General features: G+C 35.8%; 1 protein-coding gene across 1 annotated transcript; it reads left to right on the top strand.

Moving 5' to 3' along the window:
* Positions 1-5,047: 5,047 nt before the first annotated feature.
* Positions 5,048-11,683, top strand: LOC138334954 (uncharacterized). Its single transcript, XM_069283830.1, has 4 exons — positions 5,048-5,210; positions 5,524-5,794; positions 10,191-10,345; positions 11,388-11,683. The coding sequence occupies exons 1-4, from the start codon at positions 5,156-5,158 to the stop codon at positions 11,480-11,482; spliced, it is 576 nt and encodes a 191-aa protein (XP_069139931.1). The 5' UTR covers positions 5,048-5,155; the 3' UTR covers positions 11,483-11,683.
* The last annotated feature ends 1,917 nt before the right edge of the window (positions 11,684-13,600 follow it).

The raw sequence follows: 13,600 nt of genomic DNA, 5'->3' as shown, positions 1-13,600 counted from the left end.
TATAAAATAAGGTTACCACTAAAATATGTAAATGTACAGTATATACCTGTCACAGCAGTATCGACTGTAGTAATACCCACAACATCCGTAATAACAGTACTATAAAATAAGGTTACCACTAAAATATGTAAATATACAGTATATACCTGTCACAGCAGTATCGACTGTTGTAATACCCACAACATCCGTAATAACGGTACTATAAAATAAGGTTACCACTAAAATATGTAAATATACAGTATACAAACCTTTCAAAGCAGTTTCGACTGTAGTAATACCCGCAACATCCGTCATAACAGTTTTATAAAATAAGGTTACCACTAAAATATGTAAATATAAAGTATACATACCTGTCATAGCTGTACCGACTGTAGTAATACCCAAAACATCCGTCATAACAGTTTTATGAAATAAGGTTACCACTAAAATATGTAAATATACAGTATACAAACCTGTCACAGCAGTATCGACTGTAGTTATACCGACAATATCCGTCATAACAGTTTTATAAAATAAGGTTACCACTAAAATATGTAAATATACAGTATACAAACCTGTGACAGCAGTATCGACTGTAGTAATACCCACAACATCCGTCATAACAGTTTTATAAAATAAGGTTACCACTAAGATATGTAAGGAGTAACCATAGTAACATATACTGGACTTGGAAACTGAAAGTAAAATAATTCACATCACAATCTTTTATTTATATATTTTTAGCGTAAATAGTAAAACAGCTGGTGTTCCGATTAGATTTCAAATATATACAACATATAGAGAGCAACCAACTAAATGATTTTACATAGACCACAGTGTTAAACTTTGTGTTACCAATTTCAAATGTATACGCTGTAACTTATGTTTTATACCTTTATGGCTCTCGGCACTCCAATATGGCAGAGACGACTGACACCCCCCCCCCCCCTCCCCAATTTCTTAATTTGACCGCTAATTCCTGGTTCACCTAAACTGGAACATGCATACAGTTCTGTGAACTAAATTCTGACAACTGAGGAGACCATGCACCGCGCACCCATGTGATCGTACCCATCTGATGTTAAACGCACATGTCACACGTTTACAGCCGTGATAATTACCTGAATCTACGTTATATGTACCAGTAACTTACTGGCCAATTCTAAATAAACTGCATGCATAGTCACAGTGACACATATTATTCTAAAACTTGGCGACTTACCTTTGTATCCATGGACTCACTCGGCTCCAGTGACTGACTCTTATACTTCCGGTTGCGTTCGCTATAGAGAGCAACCAACTAAATGATTTTACATAGACCACAGTGATAAACTTTGTTAAAGTTTTGTACTGTATTATTAAAACACAGAAATATTAGTTAGGTATTGTGATCTATAATTAAAGTCTTGGTTCTCATATAACACTAGATAGAAAAAAAAGTTTGGGTCCTTCTGCTCAAACTCCAACCAGGGTAGCTTTATTGAAATCAGGCGCATTTTGCACTAAAATATCCGGAAATTCTAATGTTTTTACCTATTCATTATCAAAATTGATATTTTGAGCCTAAATCTCAATATGAATTTCCAAATTGATATTATGGTTATCTAGGAATAATTACCTGTCAGAAAACATTTTTACTTTTGAAATTCATAATTAGCCAGCCAATCAGCGGCCGGGTTAAAATTCTATCCTGGGCTCAATCTTGTATACACAGGGGCCATTTCGAAGGTCTTTTTTATTTAGTTGGTTGATCCCTACATGTAACTGTATGAAAAATAATAATATTTCAAATGAAAATAATAATCTGTTAATTCGCCATTTATAGCAGCAAATGAATGAACGGAATTCATTTTATCCTGCAACCAGCATTAATGTCGGAAAACACCTACCACATATATTTTTGTTGTATTCGGCACTGAAGGAAATCAGCTGTATTTTACAATTGCAGCACGTGTGCCGATTCGAATGACGTCGAATGACGAGGCGAAATATTGCTTGAAAGAGGGACATATTTGCAGCAACGTTGGCATATTTTAGCTAAAATATGTATATTTTTTTATAAATGTTGCAGAATAAAAAGTATACATGGTTAGTCTCCCTAAAATATAAGCTGTATTGTTGGCTCCGGTCACCAAAAATAGTAGCTCTTGTCTTTCTTGCCCGCGCCAAAATACAGCTTATGTTTTAAGACGCTGGCCATGTATGATCTATTCATGAATTGGATTAGCATACAGTATATTCTTTATAGAAAGACATCACTTGTACTCTTTGTTTGGGTTTTTTGGGGGATTTATTAGCATATTTAATCGTGTTTTATGAACAACTCGTAAAACGAAAAGCAAATCATTTTCAAATGAATACATCAAATTTTAAAATATTAATTGTGGAAGAATTAACAAGTCGTCCCTTTCTGATATTTTTATAATGTCGATGGAAATGATCTGAAAACTTTGAATACATATTTCGTAAAGAAACATGTAAAAGTAATAAACATTCAATAAAGTGACGTAGATCGTCTGATCTAAAAATAGAATAACAATTCAGGCTCCATTGATAGCCGAATGAACACCTTATACTTATTCCTTGTACCAGAGAACACAATCATGACTTTTAAACGCTTTGACGAAATCAGGAAGTGTGATAATTTTTCTGTGGAATTTTACCTACTACTCTAAATCATCAGAAAGAAAAGTATTTACAAATGTATTGAAATGAAATACATTCAATATACATCGACAGTAAAATAACTAAAGTCTTGATGTATAGTTATGACCTAGAATTCATATTCGTCTTACTATAATCTTTCTAATGAGAGTAATAATGGGTAATTTTATTCACCTTAAGGTAGAGTGGATTGACAATGATAGCTGGAACACGATCTAGTTTTAAAGTGTTTTATATTACCATAAACTTATTATACTTTTTTTCAGTTGCCATGGCGGACAGCCCAGAATCGGGACCCAGTTTGGATATCCCTTCCTCACCAACGACAGAAAAGCCAGCCACCGAAGTCACTAATGTCTAATTATATATTTTTTTAAGAAAACACTTATATTGAGAGCCTGACTACCGAGATGATTGTCTCATATTCCTCTTTGATAATACGTGCACTTAATTTCATTATTATTTTTATTATTATTTTTATTTATTTATTTATCTATTCTTTATTTATTCATTCATTTATTCGTGTATACGTCATTTATCCATTTTCAAATCACAAATGGCTTATGATGATAAAATAAATCAATTAAAGACAATCACACAGAACTCGAGCTTTGGTTTAATTAACTAACATCTCGTGACTATGTCTCGTTTTGTGAAATGGTTTAGCGTAAAAAAAATGAACTAACCTATCGGTGTTACAATGCTACGGCTTAGAATTGATTTTTTTTTCAAAATGTGAAAGCGTCGTATTGGTACATTAAAGACAAAAAACATTTGTTTATCATTATAACAGGAGCAATAAAGAAAACATCTCCTGAAGTATATATTTAAAGTGAATAACAAGGTTTCAGTAGTCTGTATTTCATATTATAGAGTAATCTGCCCTTACGGGTAGATATATATTGTGACGTCATGTGTGTGCGAGCGTTCTGTCGTACATTTCACCAATCTTTTCTTAGTTCAATTGCAGTCAATCACCCCCAGGATTCATTGCGGTCCCCACAATCACAAAAATTATTGGACAACAATGAACTCTGCGGGATATTGACATTTCAGAGAAAACGACGTGAGTTTCGCTCACAAAATAATGAAGTCATAAAGGATCCTTACCCACAAAGGCAAGTAACTCTGTAATAGGCAATTGTAAGTACAAACGACTGTACACCTATAGAGCTGACATCTTTCAAGCTTACCTACTCCGATAAAGTTGACATTTTGTATGTTTTCAAATAGTGAACACTTTGAAGTATACATACTCCGATATGGTTGACATTTTGTATGTCTCAAAATAGTGAACACTTTCAAGTTTACATACTCCAATATAGTAGACATTTTGCATGTGTCCAGATAGCGAACACGTTCAAGTTTACATACTCCGATAAAGCTGTGTCCAAATAGTGAACACTATATTCCGATAAAGCTTACATTTTGTATGTATCAAAATAGTGAACACTTTCAAGTTTACATACTCCAATATAACTGACATTTTGCATGTGTCCAGATAGTGAACACTTTCAAGTTTACGTATTCCGATAAAGCTTACATTTTGTATGACTCAAAATAGTGAACACTTTCAAGTTTACGTACTCAAATATAGTTGACATTTTGCATGTATCCAGATAGTGAACACTTTCAAGTTTACACACTCAAATATTGTTGACATTTTGCATGTCTCCAAATGATGAATACGCTCAAGTTTGAAATTGCTTGCAAAAATAAGAACTTAGACTTGTTTCACAACATCTCATATGAAATGAAAACTCCGTCAACATCCTTTTTGTTAACGTTTTAGTTTTTATACACTTATTACTATTTTTGCGGCTGAAATTATAATATCGCAGTTTTTTTTCAAAAAAATCATTGTCATTTTTTTCTTCAAATCTGAAAGATCTTCACCTTTTTTTTACCTTTTCCGAAAAACAAATTGTAAAATTTTGAGAGACAAAAAGATTGTTTCATCAGCTAAAGCTTTTCATATATATCAACAAAAGTTACCAACATTCTGAGAATTACAATATTTGCATAACTTTTATATTTACATAAACCAATAAATGAATTGTTCATTTTTCATTCCTAATCAGAGAAGTGATACTGTAGTATACTTATGAACTATCATGTTCTTGTGTTCATATTAATTTCTTCAAGTACATTGTATTGATATATATACTATATGCATTCCAATTATTATTGTGATTTGTTAATATTACAAATATTTAAAGGGACGTGTATTTGGTCAAAGCTATATATGCTTTAACAGTGTAAGAGTGACATTGTGTAACTACCTGCACTTCAAGGTCACTTACGATAGCGTTGTCACATTTGCATAATTGTTTTATTTAAATAATCGCGGACCTGTTTTCTTGTTTAGTCCTTGCCTTTTAAATTTTATGGCATTGAAGAAAAGACAAAAAAAAAGACCTGAGATCAATTCGACACAATTAGGCTATATCCAACCTACCTATAATGTCACTGTATAACCAGACATAGGTAAATCTTCCTTGTTGGTGCCGCCATGATTAGTAACACCTACCTGTATCTGTGGAGTATTCTACTAATAACATGGATAGGTAAGTAAATGCAATTACTTGTCGTATATAAATATGTATGTCTTAAAATCTTAGGTATAGTGATTTAATCATCAGAATGAATGTACCTAATCGATACGTGAATAAAATATCAATCGTTTGGTTTGTCTGAGTCCAATCATTACTCTGTTAATCTCCTTCAATTTCCTAAATCTATGGGATGGAACAGCATGTTGATAGTAGGGATATGTTGACGGACAACGTTGACGTCTTAATGGTCAAATTGATTTCTAAATAAATATTCAACAATAATAAGCTGGTACAATATCAGTTTTTAGCTTTCTTTCTGTTACAGGTCAGAGTTCGGGTTATGAGCAATGTACCGGGTTGTTCTATCAAACTTACTTCAACAGCTACTATGGAAGTTATTCTATAGGGACCAGCTATCATCATTGGTATTTTAATTATTTCAACAGTTACTATTCCCCGAAGTACTGCCCAGATCGGTGTTGTACAATATCTGAAGGACATACGTACTCTTCAGTATCTTACTCGTATAAGACCTGTTGCTATAGTTACGTACCTGTAACACCTTCTTACAAACCATCGGATAAAACGGAATCCAGGTGAGTACACCATAACAGTATTTTTTAATGCATAACTTATATCTACACAGGCAATATTTCTTCACGTTCATGTGAATTTCACATGTGATAAATGTGAAAAGAATGCCTATGTATAGGACCTTAAGTTGATGTCATATACTCTGCGGCTGTCCACAAAAATCATGACGATACTTTATTGTATCTGTCATGACGTCACAATGCAGGATTTTCTGTCCGACCCAACCAATAAAAACTGTTATTATATATATACACTAATGGTTTAAGCAAAAATGTAACATGTCAATAACAGTGGATATCAGGCGGATTATGTGATAAATGTACATATGTGTTGATGTTACAGTCTTAGTATACGTATTCGGAGAGACATATCCCAAGGGCATAGGATGCTGGGGGGGGGGGGGCGCTCAGATGGATGACGACATTCACAATTATCATTTCTAAATGGAGGTAGCTTTAAATCGAAATATTGCTATGTTAAGAACGATTTAAATCATCAAAATGCATCGTAAAACTCATCTCAGCCATTCTAAATAGTAATATTAATCCTTGGGGAGAACCCCGGACCCCCTAACATCCAAATCTCGCGGCTGTGGCGCTCACAAAATTATCAAAATACATGGTAAACTCATCTCAGCCATTCTTAATCTAATATTTTTCCTGAAAGAGACCCCTGACCCACCAAACCTCAAAATCTCGCATCTTCGGCGCTCGCAAAATCATCAAAATGCATCGTAAAACTCCTCTAACACATTCTAAATCGTAATATTTTTCTCTCGAGGGGGACCCCCGTGTAACGGTATTGGATAAATCTGCAAGGCCGCGAGAGTTATTCCCCTTTATGTAACCACTCTAGGTACTGTTAGGAATAAAGTTAGTCTTAATCCGTTATTGAAATTAGACACTTTCATCTGCATTAAGCCTGCAAGGAAACCTGTCGGAAAATTGGAGATTTTGACAACAGTATGAAATATATGCCATAGCCACTAGATTAAAGGAAAAAGGAGATGGTGTCAAAGGCATGACCCTGCTACACGTGTTAGGGCCGGCAGCCATTGAGGTCTATAATACCTTCACGTTAGAAAAAGGGACAGATAAAACACAGTTTTGTGATATCTTCGCGAAGGTTGAGGAATACTGTAACCCTTGTAAAAACATGGATTTTATACACGAAGTCAAAGGGGAAAAAATTAAAAATTTTGTTATGGACTTTCAGCATCATTACAGGATTCACTATTAGTGTGCGGGATTCGTAGTGATTCAGTGAGGGCACGACTACTAAGAGACAAAGATCTAACCCTTCAGAAGACTATAGACAGATGTAGAGCTGACGAAGCTAGTGAAACACGAATGAAAGAAAATCAAGGTGACAATACTGATGTTCACGTTATCAAACATGGCGACAAAAATGGTGGGAAAGCGAGAGATGCGCGGCACGTGCAGGTGCAATGTACCTGGCTCACAACATTCAACACTCCTTACGGTCGCTACAAGTTTGAACGCTTACCATTTGGAATCGCGAGTGCTCCTGAAATATTTCAGAGAACTATTTCTTAAGTGTTTGAGAAGCAGCCCTGCGGAGCAATCGTTGTATATATCCTCATATGGGCCAACGATGAGAAGGAACACGTGGAAAAACTGAAAAAACACTTGCAAGATGTGTGGAGGTAGGACTAAGGTTCAACAAGGTCAAGAGTAAAATTAACCAATCGGAAATAGAATATGTCGGACATGTATTTAGCGCAGATGGCGTGCGACCGACCGATGATCGTGTGGAAGCAATATCGGCACTCACAAAGCCTGAAAAAAAGTCGAGTTACAGCGATTTATGGGAATTGTCAATTACCTAAGGGAAATTCATTCCTATCCTGGCCACAGTAAACAAACCCCTGAGGGTTCTGTTGGAAAAAGATGTAGCCTGGCAGTGGTCAAAGGAACAGGATGTGGCGTTTGAAACATTGAAACGTGCAATTTCGACAGCATCGGTACTTTGGTACTACGACGTCAACAAATATTTAAAGCTATCAGTTGATGCCTCATCATATGGATTGGGAGCATGTTTCTTACAGAAACAGCAACCTATCGCGTACTCGTCAAGATCTCTAAATAAGTCTGAAAAGAACTATGCACAGATTAAAAAGGAGATGCTGGGAATAGCGTATGGTCTTCAGAAGTTCCGGAAAGACTATTCAAGTAGAAACTGGTCATAAGCTTCTGGATAGCTTTTTTGAGAAGCCCTTGTCGATAGCCCCTTCTAGACTGCAACGCATGATGCCCAAAGTACAACAGTATAATTTAGTTGTGTCATACCGTCCTGGTAAAGAACATTACCTCGCTGACACACTCAGTCGTGCTGTCACAGCCACACAGTACATGGAAAATGACGGTGACGAGTTTGAGGTACACGTGATTGACTCTGTACTAATAAGTCTACAGAAGGTCAATCATTTCAAAAGAGAAACGGACAATGACAGAGTATTTGCCAAACTGAAACAAACAGACTGTGATGGACGGATGGCCTCATGACAAACATAGTCTGGACCCGGATTTGACTCCCTACTGGAATGTGAGGGATGAGATCAGTGAAGTGGATGAACTATTACTTAAAGGAAATCGAATTATCACACCAACATCACTCAGACAGGAAATGTTACAAACATTACACACAAGTCACTTAGGGAAGTGTTTTCAACTGTATTGTTTTTGCCTGGAATCACTAAGAAGATAGAGGATATTGTAGCCCAATGTCAAATCTGTAAGCAATGGACTCGCTGAACGTTCAGTACAGACTGTGATAAAAAAAAGCGCGGGACGATGAAAAGGACCCTCACTTGGCTCTTCTGGACCTTAGGAATACACCATTGAATGGTATAGAACTGTTACCTTAACAGCTACTGTTAGGCAGAACCACCAGAACAACCCTGCCGATTAAGCGTTCTCAGTTAATGTAGAAGAACAGGGAAAATGCACATTCCTGTCGAGTGCCCCGACCAGGAATCGAACCCGTGTCTCCGGCGTGGAAATTTACGGCTCTACCGACTGAGCCAAAGAAGCATGCTCCGTCAGCTGAGTGACAGAGACCGTATTTAACACTATGTACAAACCACACCGACCCGCTACTCCCCTTGTTTTTTCTTGAGATTTTTAGCTCGCTCGGATGAGCGTCAGACTAGTAACCCAGAGGTCCCGAGTTCGCATCCTGGCAGAGGCAGTAATTATGTTTGTATCAAATCATGTGCTCTGTTACATTAAAACCATTTTACTTCGAACCATGTACTATCAAATCATCGTTCGAGGAACAGAAAGAGCGTCACAAAGTATATTTTGATAGAGGAGCACATTCCTTATCACCTATAGATAATGGAGACAATGCACGATTCATTGCCCCCAAATACCAACAACGGTACGCTAACCCCTGGTAAAGTTATTGGAAAGGCATCTACACCAAGATCGTACTTAGTGGAACATGAAGGTTGAACAGTTAGAAGAAACAGGAGAGACTTGTTCCATACAAAGGAGAACTGTTCTCACGTTGCTTCCCGGAGATCATTATATAGATGATGTCACAAATGACGACGTCACAGTGTCCAATAATGTCAAACTGTCTACTCCTTTGAAGTGTGTAACAGGATGTCAACCAGTTGGTTCGAATGTACCAGATGGAACCAGAAGTACATGTACGTCAAACATGAAATTCAGTCTCGTAAGCGGTCGCGCTATCAAATTGTCATCTAGGTATAAAGACAGTTAAGTAGCAATAGAGTACGCCAGAGACAGTGTTTTTAAAGTTAGTTTATAATACTTGTATAAACTTGGTAGGGAGATGTAACAGTATTGGACAAGTCCGAAAGACCATTATGTAACCTCTCTAGATACTGTTGGTAATAAAGTCAGTCCTAATCTGCCATTGAAATGATCTAGTCGTGTTAACACCCCGGACCAGTAACATCCAAAATCTCACGCATTCGGCGCTCTCACATGGCGCTGCGAAAAGACGATGCTTAGCGGGGAGGAAAGACGATGATAATCGCTTTTGTGAGGCGAAATAACGAAATAGCACATATCAGCCACCATACTAAGTAATATATTATTTACTTTTATATCGAATAGTTATCGTAACACACAACCATGTGCAGATATGCTCAACCGCCAATGCATACCACTCCCTTGTAGTGTTAAACATAGAGTCGTATTAAAAAGTATTTTTTGTTTGTGTGTTTTTTTAAACGGTTACTGTTTAAACTGGTTAATGTCAATCTTGTATAGAGCGAAAATTCAAGCATTGGAATTATAAGACAGAAATAGAGACTATTCAATGCACTCAGTCATCGGACGTGTATATATAAGTAGAGTGTTAGCTATGGTAGGTAAATGGTTAATTTATCTTTTTATCTGACAGAAAGGGACTGATGATTGGATGTGCTATAGGAGGGACTATGTTTACTGTGCTGGCCATATGTTCACTAGTGGTGGCCAGAGTCATGTGGGTAGAGAGGAAAAGAATCGAACCAGCATCTACACCTGACGGGTCTAACCCAAATAAGGACAGTTTCGGTACGAACTTCCTCATAATATTTTACTGCCAATATTGAAATGTATATGTTTCATTATTCAGAAAATCGCGAGTGGATATATGATAAGGACATATACAAGACTAAAAAAATATGAACTTTGATAAGAATACCGGCTTATGTAAAATATGAAAATTCTTATCATAATATACCTATTTTTTCTTTGTTTTCATACTCAATCTGACTTTCTGATCAATTTTCTTGTATTATCTTGTTTTAAGTATGGCGCAAAAACCCAATGATATCTTGACGTCAAAATAGAGATATTGACGTTTTATTGTATATATCAAGTGATCTAAAAATTAACTATAAGCATACGTACCACAATGGTTTAATTTCATCGGAATATGAAAAATTATTCTTTTGAAATTGAGTGAATCCGCGAAACAAAAATTTGAAAAAAGCATTTTCTCATACTCCTACGAAATTAAGATAAATTAGTATTAACGCTTAAATAATTTTAATGAACATGCAGATATCTCAACTACGGGATTTGTCAATTGCTTTTATCCTCCTATTCCGAATTTGCATATTACAGAGTTATCTGCACTTGCGGGTAGGTATTGATTGTGACGTCATGTGTTTGAGAGCGTAACGTCATACGTTTCGGAGAAAACGACGTGAATTGCGCTCACAAAATAATGACGTAACAATCGATACCTACCCACAAGGTAGATAACTCTAATATGTGGCGAATAGTAGCATATTTATGTCTAGGAAGTCTCTCCAAAAATGTGATACACTGTAGGCCTACATACTTTCATACAAACATTTTAAAAATGAACATGAATGAATTCAAAATCAGGTATCATAATATGAAATCGTTCCTTTTGTGTTTACTAACCTCACTCAAAATCTTCTAACGCGTCAACGACGTGCACACATTTGGTAGGTACATGGTTAATTAGAAAATAGTAAAATATTGTGTTTGTAGTCGTAAAAGCAGATACTCATATTGCGCTAAATTTCAATAGATGGCCTAAAAATACACAATAACTTAAGTTATATTGCATACTTTTTTTCAGTTGCCATGGCGGACAACCCCGAATCGGGACCTAGTTCAAATACCCGTTCCTCAACAACGACAGAAAAGCCAGCCACCGAAGTAACTATTGTATAATATAACATAAAAAATAAGAAAACAGCACTGACAGCCTGACTAGCGAGAAGATTTCTCTATTCCAATTTTATAGAACTTTTTTTTATTTATTTATGACTTATTGATTTATAACTTTCTTTTATTAACTATTATTTTTTTATAATTTTTATCTATTTCTCAAATCATCAATGACTTGTGATAAGTAACCATTGTATCTAATAAAGACAATCACTAAGAACACGAGGTGTGGCTTATATATACTAACATCTTGTGATTATGTCTCATTTTTTGAAATGGTTTAGCAGACTGACCTAACGGAGTTAATGGTCTTTGTTAAAATTCCGTATGGCAGGTCTTTACAATGTAAGTTTTTAAAACTGTGTAAGAGCCGTATTGGTATATTATAGATCAACCATTCGTATATATCACTGCAACAGGATCAATAGAGGAAAAATTATAGTATACAGTTGTTGACTTGGGTTGAGGGTAACAGATGATTTGTTGGACCCGAAGACAAACTGTTGCGCGAGGCCGAAGGCCGAGGGCAACGATTTGTGTGAGGGTCCAACAAATCATCTGTTGTCCGAAAGCCCAGTTGATAACTGTTTTGTTATATCCCATTGTGACGTCACTCCGGTCCAACAGCACATTTTAACAGTCGATTTTAACAGTCCTTTGGACCGCTCGACGGAATTGTTCATTTATTGGCATTTTTGTCCATAGAGTTTATATAGAAACTATTTTATAGGGGTATAACAATGAATTATGCTATGATAATTCTCATAACAACAGTAAATGTATTAGGTTTCGGTATTCTCTATTTGCACGATACAGAGCTATCTTTCCTTGCAGGTAGTTATTGATTATGACGTAATATGTATGCGAAAGTAAATATTTAAGCAATGTCTCCCAGGGTTCATTTTGGCCCTACACAAATCGGAGGACCGCAATGAACTATGGGAGAGATTATCATTTCAGAGGAAACTAAATGAATGTTGCTCACAAAATAATGACGTCACAAAGAATACCTACCCATAAAGGGGGTAGCTTTGTATAATACAAAGACGGGATTGAACTTATTGAATGTGAAAGTAGCTGTCGTCTGCCGGAGTTGGTTCTTTAAAGTTTGTATAAATCCCATTCAGCTGACATCTTACATATTTCGAATCAGTCAACCATTTGAGGTTTGTATACCCAAATATAGCTGACATTGGGCATATCTCAAATTAGTGAACACTTTCAAGTTCCAATATATATGAAATTTCGCATATCTCGAAATAGTGAACACTTTCAAAATTGCATACTTCGATATAGTTATGCATGTCTTGAAATTGCTTGCCAAAATAACAACTTCTTAGACTTTGTTTTAATAAGAATCATGCACGGCATAGGAAGAGCGAAGCTCTACTTGTTTATTTTATTTTCTATTTCATGTAGAAGACATACTTTAGAAATAAAAGGACGCACTTTAAACTATAGAAGTATATGATGTAATAATTGTCTAGCATAAACCCATAGAATTGAACTCAAAGATTAGGATAGGATTTCTCTGTGTCCATTCAAGGCCTGGACTGCCGCGTATGCGAATCCTATGATTTCGCGCCATTTGTTGACGTTATGTGACGTCATGATTCCTTGTGCTCATCTTCGCCTTGGTGGATATTTTGACTGCATTTTATAGCTTTTAATTTTCAAAGTGTTATTATTATTATTTAAAAAATAATAAAAAAGAGTTTTAATTACTCACTTTATGAATTTGCATTAGTTAAATATATATTTACTGGGGAGAACAGTACCGGAGCAACGCACAACCTCCCCATATGTATGTAAAAATGTCGGCCGCAAACTGAAGCTGTCAGTGTGTAGGATTGAATTTTGGAGATTGTGTTTTTTCTTATATTTTCGTGTATCTGTTACCTTAGAAGTGCTTCGCATTTCGTGCCCTTCGCCCTTATGAAAAACTCATATGAAATAAACACTCGTTTAATATCCTTTTAGTTAACTTTTTCGTTTGCATATATTTATAACTGATTTACGGCTTCAAATTATACCATCCCAGTTTGTAACATCTCAGATTCCATCAAATGAGAAGGGTCCTCAATTTTTCCTAGCTTTTCCCGAATCAAATGGTAAAATATT

Source organism: Argopecten irradians, chromosome 11 (assembly GCF_041381155.1).
Source record: "Argopecten irradians isolate NY chromosome 11, Ai_NY, whole genome shotgun sequence".
In the NCBI taxonomy this organism is placed as follows: domain Eukaryota; kingdom Metazoa; phylum Mollusca; class Bivalvia; order Pectinida; family Pectinidae; genus Argopecten; species Argopecten irradians.
This window is presented reverse-complemented; position numbering and strand designations above follow the sequence as displayed.

Bases quoted from the DNA above. Each gene is read 5' to 3' on its own strand.
- LOC138334954 (XM_069283830.1), top strand. From the start codon at position 5,156: ATGATTAGTAACACCTACCTGTATCTGTGGAGTATTCTACTAATAACA. The intron at 5,795-10,190 runs GTGAGTACACCA...TTTATCTGACAG, and splicing joins TCGGATAAAACGGAATCCAG to AAAGGGACTGATGATTGGAT. The intron at 10,346-11,387 runs GTACGAACTTCC...ACTTTTTTTCAG, and splicing joins CCCAAATAAGGACAGTTTCG to TTGCCATGGCGGACAACCCC.